The 16,024-nt window shown below is 40.4% G+C and overlaps 1 protein-coding gene across 13 annotated transcripts in view; it reads right to left on the bottom strand.

Moving 5' to 3' along the window:
• The window catches only part of LOC135090106 (bridge-like lipid transfer protein family member 1), a 57,489-nt gene that overhangs the window by 13,787 nt on the left and 27,678 nt on the right, over positions 1-16,024 (bottom strand). For 9 of the 13 annotated variants that reach the window (XM_063986460.1, XM_063986446.1, XM_063986455.1 and 6 more), the window contains exons 43-66: positions 15,872-16,024; positions 15,412-15,559; positions 14,797-15,009; positions 14,061-14,298; positions 13,255-13,406; positions 12,780-12,915; positions 12,375-12,497; positions 11,038-11,221; positions 10,224-10,394; positions 9,714-9,866; positions 9,455-9,560; positions 8,680-8,810; positions 8,186-8,311; positions 7,652-7,807; positions 7,347-7,446; positions 6,900-7,084; positions 6,551-6,697; positions 5,964-6,222; positions 5,272-5,471; positions 4,574-4,947; positions 3,856-3,972; positions 2,874-3,032; positions 2,237-2,421; positions 660-728 (exon numbers count right to left, since the gene is read on the bottom strand). The exon at positions 15,872-16,024 is cut by the window's right edge. In XM_063986460.1, coding sequence (XP_063842530.1) covers positions 660-728; positions 2,237-2,421; positions 2,874-3,032; positions 3,856-3,972; positions 4,574-4,947; positions 5,272-5,471; positions 5,964-6,222; positions 6,551-6,697; positions 6,900-7,084; positions 7,347-7,446; positions 7,652-7,807; positions 8,186-8,311; positions 8,680-8,810; positions 9,455-9,560; positions 9,714-9,866; positions 10,224-10,394; positions 11,038-11,221; positions 12,375-12,497; positions 12,780-12,915; positions 13,255-13,406; positions 14,061-14,298; positions 14,797-15,009; positions 15,412-15,559; positions 15,872-16,024 — 3,985 coding nt within the window. Of the gene's footprint in view, positions 1-659; positions 729-893; positions 921-2,236; positions 2,422-2,873; positions 3,033-3,855; positions 3,973-4,573; positions 4,948-5,271; positions 5,472-5,963; positions 6,223-6,550; positions 6,698-6,899; positions 7,085-7,346; positions 7,447-7,651; positions 7,808-8,185; positions 8,312-8,679; positions 8,811-9,454; positions 9,561-9,713; positions 9,867-10,223; positions 10,395-11,037; positions 11,222-12,374; positions 12,498-12,779; positions 12,916-13,254; positions 13,407-14,060; positions 14,299-14,796; positions 15,010-15,411; positions 15,560-15,871 lie in introns of all 13 variants that reach the window. The other 4 variants (XM_063986453.1, XM_063986451.1, XM_063986449.1 and 1 more) reach the window with 4 other exon arrangements.

The raw sequence follows: 16,024 nt of genomic DNA, 5'->3' as shown, positions 1-16,024 counted from the left end.
ACAACAAAAATATGATTAGATGTCTATGTTGGCATGGAAATGCATCCACACCTAATTCTAATTTAATAAAGAACCACATCACAGAAGTGTCACCTAAACACTTCACACATCTTGGCTACATGGCTCTTGGTAGGAAACTAAGTGCATTAGGTAAGACTTTTCCAAATTTTGGCTACAAAAGAATAACTTTAGTCACTATATACTAATTTCTACAGTGCCTGTCTGTTCTCTTTCTTCATTTGAAATCTTTATAATTTGAATTCATAAGCTTGAAATATTTCCGACTTGTGCTTCCCATTTTCAATCACATACTTATCTCCACTTTTCTACTCATTTATCTGAGGAGTAGCAATCAATAATTTTTATTCTCAATTATTGTAGTCTGTCATATCTCCTTTGCACATGAGAAAAAAATAAAATCCTAATTAAATCACTGCACAGTAACAATGCCACTCTTTCTACTTCTGCTACCAGTGTCACACAGAAGCCTACACACATCATCTAACAGTCTATCTTCCTTTGCTCTAAGCTACAAATTGGACAGTTGAGAGATCATCTAACAGTTTCTTCCTTTGCTCTAAGCTACAAATTGGACAGTTGAGAGATAACAATAAGGCCACAATAACAACTACCTGATGTTTTCTTCCTTCTCTCATTACCTTTATAGTAATGGAATGTTACACGGCAAGCTTTTTTCCTGAATATATTCTCATCTCTAGACTTCTGAACTGAAAAAAAGGAGAATAGATGCAACCTAAGATGCCAGAAATTTCACATATCCTTCCCCTCTCTCTTCACTTAATCTGCTACTTAACTAAGAGCCTACAGCCTTCCTCCAGAGTACCAGCTATCAAGGAACAGACGAGGGATGAAGCAAAATAATTTTTCCTTACCTGAGGTGCCAGATAGGAGGGGGAAAACTGAAAGAAACAAGACACATCAATGGTTACCTAGGAGACAGTAAGTAGGCGAGGCACTAAACAAGGTATCAGGGTAGGAGGTACATACTAATGAGGTCAATGCGCATACTTAGAAAAGCAGCATCATTTGAAAGCTTAGGTGAGCTACTGTTGACTCACACACAATCACGCACCCCCCCAGCCACGCACACACACACACACACACACACACACAAGCAGGTATATCAACATTTATACCCACATTTCCTCCCACCCATATATACACATACATATACACATAATGATTCTAATGAAAAGTTACTCTCACCAAACCTGACCTTCGAGGGGATACAAGACTTAACACTACATCAAAACTGGTGAAAGAACTAGATACATGTCAATGCAGACTTGCCTACTGCTTGATCTAATACTATTAGCCACACCAAAGTAGGTCCTAACATCAACATAGAATAAAGAGCAGCAATATACATACAAGTTAACACAAAATACTTAAGGATAATAATGTTTGATATCAAATACAGCCAAGTAAACTTAGGAAAACACATTATCCACTGGAAACATATTTTCAGGGATTCCTTAAATAAATTATGAAGGCAAAAGATGTTTTATGCCACCCAAACCAAGTATGCACATCTGACAAAAGAAACAAAAGGCGTGAGGCACCTTTAATCTTTCCAAAATGATATGGTACAGACTTGTGAAGCATGAGGAGAGTGGTCATAACTTACTTAGTTCCATTCCCTGTATTGTATGCATTGCTTTAGTGGTGAGGGAAGGACAAAAGCTGGGTTATCCACCAAACAACTGAACATTAACACAAGGAGTGAATGTCGGTGCAAGGGGTGCCTGGCTGTCACAAGTCCCACTGCTTGAGTGACAAAAGTGTGTTGAGAGGGACCAAAATACTGCACACTGAAGGACACGTTAAGAATCGTCAACGTACCATTAGAACATGACGTACCTTCAGGGCGTCACAGAGGGCTCAGGTGGACAGAGAGAAACTGATTTGAGCCCTTCAGAAGGACTAAATAGGGATTTACTGTCTTTCTGTTCTCTATGACCTGAAAGTTAACCTTCATACACTTATCACAGGTGGCAGATCATTCACTGAACAACCTACTGGAAATGAGTCAGGGAGCAGTGAAGGGAGGGAGGGAAACACAGCCTCCTGAAGCTGAGCTGGTGGATGTGAGGTGGACTGGGCAGCCACCAGAAAATAACCAGATGGCTTATAAATCCTGTAGACCAAGATGTGTCCACTGCTAGAGGTCAAGAACAATGACTATGGCTGTGTGCTTGACTAAGGCTACCCCCACCTGAGCTGTGTGCACTGGAATGACTGGAAAGAGGTGCTGTGGCTGTCCCTGGGGTGCTGCCACTGTCCCCTGCTCCCTTGGCACCTCCCACACCTGGCCGCTGGTAGGATGGTTGGTCCAGTACACTCACCAGGCCCTCCAGCCCACCAACACTGCGAGGCACTGAGCTCTCCATGTTGTCGTTGCTGTGAAGGAATCAAATACTTCCACTTAATCACAGTGATAGGTACGAGTATATGGGATCATCACTTGGACTGTAAAAGCTTTATTCTTACTCCATTTTACTCTGATATGCACTGTATTTGTAACTTTTTATGCAAGTACACTCTTGTTTATGTTTAACCTATTTATTCATATGCATATCCCATCTGTAGCCCCTTACTCACATTACCTTATATTAAACTGTTCAATATTTTCTCATTTTATTTCCCATTCACTTATTTACTGGCATATCTCAATTTATTTTTTATTTAATTATTAAAGTTCTGTTAATTTTAGCTTTCATGCAGATTCAATAACCTCCATCTTTTCGCTTTTCTCCCATTCATTAATTTTGCAAATTCCTTTTTATCCATCTACAATTTCCTAAAATACATATCATATTTCTTAAAACTTACCATCACACACACACACACACCTCAGGTTAGTAATGGTGATGGTTTCAGTCTCTGGATCAGACCCATTGGTGGGGGTTGGTGTGCGCTGGTGAGCAGGAGTGCCAAGGAAGACATCACTGTTGTCCAGGTCATCCGTTGGGTAGGAGTCCGAGGATCCACTGGTGAAGGAGAGGTGCCGTCTGGTTGGTAAACAGTGCAAGGGTGAGGGTGAGGAAGCAAACATCAACCCCTTACTTGTCCTGGTCAGCACACTGTGCTCATGGAATGACACAAGCTATTGGTGAGTCTGTTTGTTGTCTACTAAAGCCATACTAATATCTAAACTAACTGTATGCATAAGCTGGGGAAACATTACACTGAATACTGGTACAGGGTTACTAATATAAAAATCAATTATGTATTTTAATCTAGGTGTGGCTAGGACCCAACTTTGCATGTATTTACTTAAAAACTGTTCAAGATAAAAAGTATTTACTGTGAAAAAATCTCAACAAGTAAAAATATATAATTACTGATCTAATAAGGCACCTATGGCATACAGTAAAAGGGTTGATAAAAACTTTAAAAATTAAAGTGGAATAATCATTAAACTAACAGTCAGCTTTTTCAACTTTGACTATAGTCAAGTGGAATCTAAAAAAAACTTGCAAAAAACTCAAGATCAAGAATGCACAGTAGTTAAGTTGCACTGGGAATGTTGTGTAGAATGTGATCAAAACAACTGAATGAGCTATATTTGGAATTTAGTTAAATATTGAATACTACATGCATAAAAAGCACAGGGAATAGAGGAAATATCGATTCAAAGCTAAAGCCATTCTCATATTTCTAATTCACGAATAAAACTGCATTAAAGCACTGTTAGTGATACCAAACTACAACAAAAACATCAAGCAAACCAAACATTAAAGTTAAGGAATAAATTTCATCTATAAATAAATTTTCTAACTACTTGCAACACAATGTTCATCATATAATAAGTAAAGAGACCTCACAACTTACCCCTGGGACCTGTCCATGAATTTGACTTTCTGGGCAGAGGTATCATTGGTGGCATGACACGGAGAGCTGTCCACACTGATGGATCCTTGCTCATTGCTGCCACGGCTTCCTCCACTCCTAAGACACAAGGAAAGCCTCAGTAAATTGCAGCATAATAACATACTAAGGGATGGTCCCCCATGAAAGACAGCCAGTGGGTGACATTAGAATCATAAATTGATAACTCTGTTTTTGTCTTTTTTGCAAATAAAATCTGAGTATAGCTTATGAACTAACACAGTGAAAATTATGTTATTGATTAACTTTATTTGCCCTATCATTACTCTTCTTTGAAATAAAAAAGAAAAAAAAAAATAATAATAATGGTATGCACATGACACTGTTACTTCTCCAGGCCAGTCAGGTTGGCACGCCTCTACCTACCTCCTCTTACTTTGGATGATGTGACAACTGTGCTTCCTTGTCATTAGCAAAGTGTGTTTTACTGTAGCTAATCTGACTGGTTACAATTTCTCACAATTACATTCTGTCCTCTCTGGCCTCAGTAAAGCTGATCTGAATCAGACAAAAGTGTAAAGTGCTCCCTAAATTCTTGCACTCATAAATCAGGACAAAGGACTAGTTATTTGGAACTTTAAATATCTGAAAATCCAATGTCCATAAATTCACCTGTACAAGACATCTCAGAAAGAGTACAGCACAATATCTCATAACTTACAGTGGTGGTTCCTTCACTTCAATGGTGGGTGAGGGAACTCTGAAGCTCTTGGACCTGACGTGGGACTTGGGGCCCAGACCCAGCCGGTCCTTCATGGAAGTTGCCTTTACGCTCTGCCGCCGCAGCTTCTTGATCACGTCACGTCTGAAGTCATGGAACACCAAAGCCTCCAGCTCCTGAAGGCGACGCATCTCTTGCTCAATGGTGGAGGCTGAGGCTCCAAGGGATTTGAGATCATTGACAGTCTTTGCCTGTTCGTTCATCTCAATCTCCAGCAATTTGGCTCGCTGTCGGGCATCCAGGGTGGCGTCAAACACAAAGGCTGGCAGACTCTCATTAACGGTGGGCTGCCTCCGTAGAGCAGCTGACTCTTGCTGTTGTGAGGGAAAGAAAAAGATTCACTGGAATGTGTCACTGGGAAAAGATTAAACAGAAGTAAGTGAGTGAAGGACACTAAATATGTCAAGCTAACAATTATATCAATAAGATATAAAAAGATAAAAAAGACTGAAAACCCTGATAATAATAATAACAATAATAACAATAATAATAATAATAATAATAATAATAATAATAATAATAATAATAAACTAAGTAAAACACAATATATACATAAGCCAAGATATGTGATTAACCTGAAAGAAAAAAGGTAGACACAAAAACTTTAGCAATGAAAGACACATGTGTGCATGATTAACCTGTGAGGTGTTATGTTCACTGTGCTCTCCGTCATCATCTGAGTCGTAGGTGCCCTGAGGCCCAGCAGTGTCTGGGGCACCGGTCAGCATGGTGAGGGTACGTGCCAGGGCACTCAGGTGCTTGCCGATGTTGACATCCAGATGCAGATCCACTCCCTCCATCTGCCACTGCACGTTGAGGAGCCACTTGGCATTCTCCGCTGTGGGTGACCAGACAGGAATAAGTGAGGTGTGTATTTACCTATTTGTATATTTACATGAGTCAAGCTCACAATGTTCCATTTACTAATACCAAATTATATCTTCTGAAAAACTTATACAATATCACAAAGCTATCTGTTATATAAGCAGGTAAAATTCCTTGAGCATTCCAATCTCAAAGGAGTTGGGGAGAGGGTGGCACTTGGAAAACAATGGATAAGAATCCAAACACAACTCTCTATTTAGAAACTTCCTCCTGTAAGTTTCTTGAACTCACAGACTTCTTATACTTTTCTAGCAGCCATCCTAGTAGTATTGAATGATTCTTCTATTTCTCTAGCTGATTTTTCTAGTTATTTTGACTGGCATTCTCTGTATTTTTCACATGCTTATGTGTAAGTGTAAATATGGGAACATATAGATCTTAACAGAATACAAACTTCTGCACATGAGCACTTGCACTTTTCCTTTCCTCCCCACACAACACTCACCCTTCTCCGAGTGTCCAGCTACTGTACGACTGCAGACCTCATAGGTGCCTTCTGACACAGTGCACAGGTTGATGTGATCCTTGAAGTCAGGTTTCCAGTCATCCAAGCTTGTCTCAAACTCCGGGGCAAAACGCATGCAAAAGCCCTTGAAGCGAGCCTTGCACACCAGGGAGCCAGAGTTGCAAGCTGAGATGATGGTGCTCTCCAGGGTGACCACCAGGGCATCACGAGTCTCAGTGGAGTCTACTTGGTGGCTGACCTTCAGGTGGGATATAGCAATGTTATTCCTATACACAAAACTCTTACACAAATGGATGGCACAAGTTTGTATAATAGAGATTATAAGCAAGGCTCATCCATTCAACCTTTGCACAAATCTCTTACGTGTGATTGATACAGAGAGGAAGGGCCACAATTTTTCAATAAACCTGAAAATTAAGTAGCTTTTGAAACAAATTTCACCAATAACCTCGGGATGTAATGAGACAAAACCATGAAAGTCATTTCCCAATGTTTTAATAAGTATGTCTAGATTAAATCCACTATACACATCATCAACTTATTAAACACACCACAATGCTCCTCACCGTTCGACAAGGGTTGAGGGGCAAGCATATACCGATGTCATCCACAGTGAGTTGCAGGAACACATTGTTGGTAATGTGAGCAGCTGAAGACAGGGAGGAGAATTGAGGTACCTTCTCAAACACCTGCTGGGTGGCTGTGAGCACTTCCTGGGGAGTAAAGAAATGTGGTGATTTTAGTTAAGTACAAAGTAACAATTCAGGAGATTTTTTATTAATTTTTTGTAGTCCTTGGCCAATATCATCAACACAGAAAAAAAAAGCAGAATGATCTCTATAATGTATTTAGCCATATGGTGATGTAGATGCTCAACACACACACACACACACACACACACACACACACACACACCTTGTTGAGGGAGGCTCTCTGCTCGCTCCAGTACTCATAGGCATTCTTGTAGTTGAGCCACACCAGTACGGCTCTGTCCACAGCCACGGGTTGCACACACACCAGTGGCCTGGTCAGTGTGATCAGCACCACCTCCCCCTCCTCCCCAACACTCAGCATCTCATTGTACAAGGCATTGCGCAAACCTGCAACAAAATCATAGAAAGCAATGTAGTGATTTCTATACTAAAACAGATATATAAATGAGCATGTGAATACAATAATGATCCATAAATACAAGTAAAACTCCCTTATGATTGAAAAGATTGACTGCAGGATGTAAGCACAGAAAATTATTCCACATGCTATTGGTTAATTTTGCAAGGCCTATATGGTGTCTGGGCAGAGGGACACACTATGAACACAGCCACAGCACCACGGCCAAATCACGCCTGTGGATGGACTCACATATCCTGGTGCGGAAGAAGGCCAGCTGCTGGAACTCTGGCTCAGCTTCCTCAAACATGTCATTCCTGAGCAGCTGACCAAGAGCAACGTTGATGTCCACCTGTAGCAGGAAGAGTAGGCAGCGTGAAGATAGCCAGGTTTAGTTATTTGCAACAAAGATGATGTGACTAAGAATAATTATTAGCACATGAATAGAATTTTAAAGGAAATTCAAAATAGGACACATCTCAGACTTAATAGACTTAATAAAACACATAAGAGAACACCTTCCTTCTTTCCTCCATCTCTCTTTCCCTCCATCTCACCTGAGCCTTGCCAAATATCTTCATGGGCTGTGTGGGATCTGTGGTGCGGATGGGGCGGCTGATGTTCTCCACCCTGTTGCTCAGCTGCAGCTCCACCACTCCGGTCTCTAGTCGCACTGCAGACTGGGTGGGGGTGGTGGCAGTGATGATGATGCCCTGCAACCACCATATATAGAATTAAGTTGTAGATACTGGATAAAATAAGTAAATAAATAAATAAATAAATAGATAAATAAATAAATAGGGAAAAGTGGTAGGAAACTCAGGCTTAACCACCAGTATTTCCTTGTGTTTCGACTAAAGATTTTCTCTCAAGGACAGAACTGTGCTCAAAATGTAAGGGAATATAGAAAAACCATGCTTCAGTCTTGTTGCCCATATTACAAAGCTGTCATAACAATTAACAAGTACTATTACATCCACTATGATCAAAGGAAACACCATGAGAAATACACTGGAGGAATGTCAAAAAACAGTTCATGTCACATTATAATCTGGTAACCACACAAACTACTTCACATGACACTGTTGTACCTTGAGGCGCAGCTGGAGGGTGAAGAGCAGCCTGCTGGGTGGTGAGACATGGCTGGGCCCTTCCTCAGTCCACAGTGGTACTGGCTTGTCCCCTCCTGCCATCTTCTGCACTACCTCATTCACTTCCTACACACGAGGGAAAGACCAGACCTTCAGAAGCATCAATAAGTTAATGTTCAAGAAGAAAAAAAATTATATAACTGTGGGAATATTGTCAATTTTCCAGCTATGAGGTATAAAAGAATAGTACAGAATATGCATCACTAAAGGATACAAAACATACAATAGTAGTTGTGGGAGAATAAGAAGACAAGCTGTTAAATGAATGATACACACACACTCATATAAAAAGAGGTATTTGAAACAGATGAGAGACAGCAGCAATGAGAAGTAAAAATTGACGTAAGTAGAGATTGAATGAATAAAAAGTGGCTCTGCTTAATACAACCAGGCAAATATACACACACACTCTTCTACTACAAAGTGTGCCTTGCCTTCATGAACACTTTTTGCACAAAGACAAGGTGGTTGAGCAGGTCTGTGGTAAGGCTGTGTTCCAGGGCACCAATCTCAGCCACAGCACTCAGGTAGTTCCCTTCCCGCAGCACCATGCCATCTGTGACTGCTGCGAGAGAAAGAACACAAACCAGATAATCAAGAGCAGACCAAAGGATGTGCTGAGAAGAGAGAAGAACATGAGATGAATCTGAAATAAGCACTTCCCTTAACATACCCTTAACCATTCTGTATGATTATAAATGATACTAATAATCTTAATAGCATCTCCTGTGGGAAGAATGAATAATAACTAAAAAAAAAAAAAAAGAAAGCTGACACCTTGAAGTAAAAGGAAATTAAAAGAACAAACCTAATGATGTTTCTGCTTTACATAAAAAAAAAAAATGCTAATGATGGTTGACTATCAATTTGTCCATCTTACCAATGCATAAGTCAACCAGGATCTTTACTCTTGAATCCTTTTGTGGAGAAAATAATGCTCATGATAAATGATGATAACAAAGATGATGCTAAAAGTGACTAATAATAAGTGATGACATAAATAATAATAAAAATTACAAAATAGGAATCAAGACACAAAAACAGTGAACATTAGAGAAGACAAAAAAGAATGAAAGAGTCTCATAAGCTGTCCATGAAAGAGACTAATAAGCTGTCCAACTTCATAAGGAAAATATAAGGTGTTAAACAATATGATGATAATAATGATGGTGATGATGAAAAGATTAAGCAAGTAATTCCAGTGTTTACCTGCATGTGGGTCACTGTGTGTGTCACTATCCTGGATCAACTCAGCCTCTACATGCACCTGGGGAAGTTGGATGCTGGCAGATGAGGGGAGGTGTGTGTCACTTGGCTGTGGAGGCAACGGGACCAATTATATATATTTAATGGAGCTCAGAGATTTATGTGAAGCAGTTTTGGTTTGTGGTTTGTTCTGATACTGTGAAATATTCTCTCTCTCTTTCTCTCTCTCTCTCTCTCTCTCTTTCTCTCTCTCTATCCCTACCAGGTCCTGCAGTCGTGTGGAGAAGGATAGGTGATGCGTTGGAAGGTGAACACTGAACTTTGCCTTGGCCCCTGTGAAGCCTAGACTGGACACCTGCTCCATACGGTATTGTGCCTGCAGGGAGGGGAGCAGTGCCGCCTGGATACTGAGACTCTGAAACACACACATACACACACACATATGAGCAAGGGGGTTATGAATACCAATTGAAAAGACTAAATCCTTAAATAATTTCAAGAACTTCAGCTGCATGGACACACACACACACCCACACACACAATAAAAAGGTTGTATCATCAAAGTGTGCATCAACTAAAATAAAGAATGGATAAATACAGATACCAATACAAGACCACACAAAAGATAAACAGGCCCAATTAAATTAAAGTAGATAAATACACACAAACATAAATGCATATAAAGGACCAGGAATAAATTATCATGAATACAAACTGGAAATGATTACTGTCCTAAACAATTTGCAAAATGTGAATAATTTCAAATAATTACCTGAAGGAGGATGGAGAATTCAATAACAAGTGGGTGAAGGAGGGACTCAGGAGGGATGGGTTCCTGAACTCCTGGAGGTTCCTGGGGTGGCCGAGGGGAGATGTTGGTGTCTGGCTCATCTGCTGTGGCTCCACGGTTGAGGCGGGCAGTGGGCCGAGCCACACGCAGTTCCTGAAGCGTTGAAACAGAGGCTGGTGACTAAAAGTAGCAAAGGAGAGTTGATGGGCTGACTGCATGTATGGTGTTATGGTGATGGACTGGTGATGTGGTGGAGTATTTTGAAATGACATTAAGTGGAGAATGAATAGTATAATTACTTGACTGTGTAGTGATAGACAATAAGTTCTTAACAGTGGGTGATTATTTAACTTATGAAGATGCTGAATGGATAAGATAATGGAGAAAATGACATTAAATGAAAAAAAGGCATAAGTTCAGTGTACATGAATATATTGAGATCACTTTGCTCTCTCATCACGACTATTTTCAAAGGCCACAGAGATGATTAGCTGGGTTCTCACAAGTGTTTCTCCTGTTGATAATGTAGAAATCTTGTTAATCTATCACTAGAATTGTGAAAACACCCCTAAAAACTTGTGTAACTTCAATTACAAGCTTTTGAAAGTAGTAGAGGTGCAGCCAGAAGGGTTTGAGAATATAGTCATATGAATTTTGTTTAATTAGTGGAGTGTGTGAGTAAAAAGAATGATGGAGAAATGCTACTATTTCATTTGTGTGTGTGTGTGTGTGTGTGTGTGTGTGTGTGTGTGTGTGTGTGTGTGTGTGTGTGTGTGTGTGTGTGTGTGTGACTCACCATAAGGGTGGAGGAGAGCTGCTTGCTGCTGCGAGTCATCATGTCATGCAGGATCACCGGGTGCTGTGGGATGTCAACATGGACGTCTCCGATGGTGATGAGTGCACTGTTCTTGGCCTTGGTCTTGCGAGACAGGCTGGTGTACAGGCCCTGACTCTTGCCGATTGTCACTCTCACCACCGTCCTGCATACAAACACACACACACACACACACAACTGGTTAACTGTTTTATGGAATCATTTATATTTTTTGCTTTTTTTTTATGCAGGAGGGACACTGGCTAAGGGCAACAAAAATTTAATAAAAAAAAGTGCACTGAGTCCCATAAAAGGGTCCAAAGCAATAGTCAAAAATTGAAGGATAAGTGTCTTGAAACCTCCCTCTTGAAGGAATTCAAGTCATAGGAAGGTGGAAATACAGAAGCTGGCAGGGAGTTCCAGAGTTTACCAGAGAAAGGGTTGAATGACTGAGAATACTGGTTAACTCTCGCATTTGAGAGCTGGACATAATAGCAGTGAGAGAAAGAAGAAACTCTTGTGCAGCGAGGCCACAGGAGAGGAGGAAGCATGCAGTTAGCAAGATCAGAAGGACAGTTAGCATGAAAATAGCAGTAGAAGACAGCTAGAGATGCAACACTGCGGCGATGAGAGAGAAGGTGAAGACAGTCAGTTAGAAGAAAGGAGTTGATGAGATGAAAAGCTTTTGATTCCACCCTGTCTAGAAGAGCGGTATGAGTGGAACCCCCTAGACATGTGAAGCATACTCCATACAAGGACAGATAAAGCTCTTGTACAGAGTTAGTAGCTAGTGGGGGTGAGAAAAACTGATGGACACATCTCAGAACGCTTAACTTCATAGAAGCTGTTTTAGCTAGAGATGAGATGTGAAATTTCCAATTCAGATTATAAGTAAAGGACAGACTGAGGATGTTCAGTGTAGAAGAGGGGGACAATTATGGAAGCTTAAACACACACACACACACACACACACACACACACACACACACACACACACACACACACACACTTATTGAATAACTAAATGACTTAATCCATTTTCACCACCATCAAGCACAGGTATAATGAATGGACTAATGATTTTACTGACTGAAAATAAATTCCCAATTACTGACTTAATGACTGACTTATTAATTGACTTATATGTTGGTTGAATGAGTGACTAATTTATACCTACTAATCAAATAACTGACTACGAAGCCTGACAGAACCCTCTTAGCCTCCCTACACTTTTTAAATTTCATGCGACCTTATAATTTGAACCTTAAAATAGTAATTGATCATAAGCATTTAAAGTCCCTATGACTCCAGCCACTTACTGCTGGTTAGGAGCGATGCCTTCAAGGAGCACAATCATGGTGTCCCCAATGTGGCCTGTGTGGGTGAGTTCAGACGTGGTGCGTTGAGCTCTGGCTGCTGTTTTAGCTCCTCGCACCTTCTCCCTGAAATATGGCAATTGGTCTGTCAGCCAATCAAGAGCCACAAGCCAAATATCCCTGATGGTGGCCATGATGGGTTTCCACAGGCCAACAGCCAACTGCATCATGAAAATTGCAAGGAAGCATGAATGGATAATTGTGACCATTGCAACTTCAGGTGACAAGGATTCAAGTAACTTATTTGTTTATGTAATATTTCTCTCTCTCTCTCTCTCTCTCTCTCTCTCTCTCTCTCTCTCTCTCTCTCTCTCTCTCTCTCTCTCTCTCTCTCACACTTTCTCCTACCTGAAAGTGAGGGATGAGTGGACAGCATTCATCTCTGCCTCCAGTTTGAGTCCACTCAGAGTGGCCAACAACTTGGTCTTATGGATCTTAGCCAGGCCAAACACCACAAATGGAGTCCTTTCTCCAGATATCAAACCTGGAAAGTGGTATTCATATGCTGTTATCTCTTTCTCTTTCTCTCTCTCATGAACCTCCTATTTCAACAACAGATTTACAACATAATATAGAGTTAAACCCAGAGAACTGTTGCTATGATTACACTTAAAACAACCTAAACAAAACAATTTCCAACACATAAAGAACTGGACAGTATAAATGGCTTAGTTTGGCTGCCATGCAAATCACTGTAAACCAAACATTAAAATTGCATATCAAATCATGAATGAAAAAAAGGAATATCATAATGAAAGCAAAAGAGCTCTTTATGTGCTGAATACCATGAAAAGTAAGTTAGAATTTTCAATCTTTTCCTTACCCAATTCCTTTGATTTGTCAGCTACAACAGGAGGCATGCTGACAACTGGGGAGGGTGGGCCAGCCTCAATGTCCGTTGCCTTGCTCTCCTTCAAGATGTCATACTTGCGGCTTCCCTTGTACCCATCTGAGGCATCACCAGTCACTGAAGATCTGCAGCAAAACACCAGGTACTCATTTTAAACTATGGAATTAAACATATTACATACAAAGACTAGTTTTTCAATACAATTAAAGCTCCTCAGATATCATCCAGTGCATTTTCTTTAACAGAAAAAGTTTGTAGCATCTTTCTCACACTAACAACCAGACTCTTGTATGTTCTGATTTCTTCTATTCAGAATTTAGGGCCTGAAATAGCAATCATTCAGAGATAAATTAGTTTGAAAAGGTTAAGAGTAAAAGTGCACATAATGGAACAATGTGACAAAGGAATGTTGGAACTAGAAGGGACAGACTACAGAAAGGAAAGCAAGGTACAAAAGATGATGTACGTCACGATTTCTCATGTATATTATTGTAAAGCATTAAAGAAACTGAAGACAAAATATTTGAAGAAAGACACCAATATAATTTACAAGCAGATTGGATGAGTATAGGAAGAAGAGACAACAGACAATGATTTAACCATACAATGAGGGAACGTTGGAGCCAGAACAGATGCCAACACTTCTTTGCTATGGTCATCTTCCTGAGAAAATTTCCTGAAGGGGGATGAGGCTGTGGAGACAAGGATTGACATAACTGAAAGATTAAAAATGGATAGACAGTGAAGGGTCAAACCATGCACAAGAAGCACTGCCTCACCTCTGTTGCACTGTCTTGGTCTCCGGAGTGGTGGTATACAGATCCAGGAGGTAGTAGATGTTCCGCCAACACTTAGGGGTGGCTGTGGCTGCAACAGGGGGTGTGGGGGCCTCAGGTGCACCCAGGAGAGGCGACTTGTCAGAGGAGCAGATGGTGGCTCCCTCCAGCCCAGAGCCACTCACACTGATGCTAAAGAGAGGGCTGCCTGTGCCTCTTTCAGCTCCTAAGTTAGTGTACCCTGCCAGAGGGTTGCATTATCACCACCATTAACATTGGTATTACCACTAATAGGTCCATCCCACACACCAAGTAAAGGGCTATAGAATGTTGACAGATTCTTATGTGTAATTGTTCATGATATTGTTCCAGATGCATCACATGATATTGCACTTAAACCAAAAATAAATCAGTTATAGGAAAACAAAATACAAATTGCAAATGAGTTATGATTTTAAAAACTTTCATAAACTGAAAACCTGTAAATTGGGAACAAATGCAGATCATGAATTTTAGCTCATTTAAGGCATGATTTAATACTTTTCATGCAATTCTTGGATGCAATTCTTAAATGCAATTCTTACATATTCCTTATGTGAATTTTATGTTAGTACATCAGAGCAAATGACAAAAATATTCTTTTCATAACAGTGATCATTCATGAACCAAGATTTACTTCTAGTCAGTCACAATAACAGCAAGCACATCACTAAGCCACAACAAAAGCCCAAAAACCTGCCTTTGGTCATCTTGGTGGAGGAGCGCAGCCTCTGAGCAAAACTCTGAGGGCGGTTTGTCCTGGAGGTGAGTGGGGGAGGTGAGATGCGGGCAGACAGAGAGGACACCACTGAGCCACGTGGTCCCTTGATGCCAGCCAGGGAGGAGACTGTGGCCTGCTCCTCACTGATGCTCAGGCTATATTCATTACCTTTATACTCCCCCTCATGCAGCTCTGTGGAGGGGGGAGGTTATTTGTAGGACCTGTATATTGATGGAGATGTGTTCTATAATTATTATATTCCTCTATCTTATGATAAATTAGAAAGAGGGAAAACAAAGACTAATGTTCACAATGGTTTGGTGATTACTTATGGCCTGATTGTTAACATCTAAGATTTTTGTTTCCCTTCGTCTGGCTATAACTTAATTCCAGTGATGATACAGACAATTTATTTCCCATTAGATCAGTTTCTCAGTGCTTTCACGATGCTCTACATGAGAACATGACACCAGCAAAAGGGACAGCTGAGGTAAGATGCTCACAAGCACACACTCTCATAATTACATCAATAAATATTCTTAGAGGTAATAAAAAATGCATATCAACTTTTCCTTGTGTCTTCCAGTCCCACACCTGAGTAGGAGCCTTCTTTGTGGTGTGTGGGCAGGTTGTTGTCTTTCCCACGTGTTGGTCTCTGCTCACGGAGACCGATCTGTGTTGCCCGGGCATTCTGATACATGGAACTGATTTGGTGCAGGAGTCTCAACAGTGGCATGTTGACCTGGGAACATAGGATATCTTACATGCTTCTTATCAGTAGCAAATAGAGGCAGAGAGGCTGCCTTGTGTAAGTCAAATATATATATATATATATATATATATATATATATATATATATATATATATATATATATATATATATATATATATATATATATATATATATATATATATATATATATATATATATATATATATATATATATATATATATATATATTTTCAAGATATGGGAAATAGAGCAATAACAGAAAACAAGACCATTCCAAGGCTTGCAATTGAATGAGGTAATTTCACCCAGTGTAGGACTTACTTGCTGGGCGATGTAGTTGACATTAAGGGAGAAGTGCACCATGGTGGAGGTGTGCTGTTTGAGGGCGCTGCGGGACACAAAGAGCGTGGGCTGGTGGTTGACCCATTCCCGGGAGTCATCTGTTACCTTACTGACGTCAATCTCCAGCCCAAC

The sequence above is a fragment of the Scylla paramamosain genome, chromosome 34 (genome assembly GCF_035594125.1).
Source record: "Scylla paramamosain isolate STU-SP2022 chromosome 34, ASM3559412v1, whole genome shotgun sequence".
Classification (NCBI taxonomy): domain Eukaryota; kingdom Metazoa; phylum Arthropoda; class Malacostraca; order Decapoda; family Portunidae; genus Scylla; species Scylla paramamosain.
The sequence above is the reverse complement of the archived record's forward strand: the minus strand, read 5'-3'. Positions and strand labels throughout refer to the sequence as shown.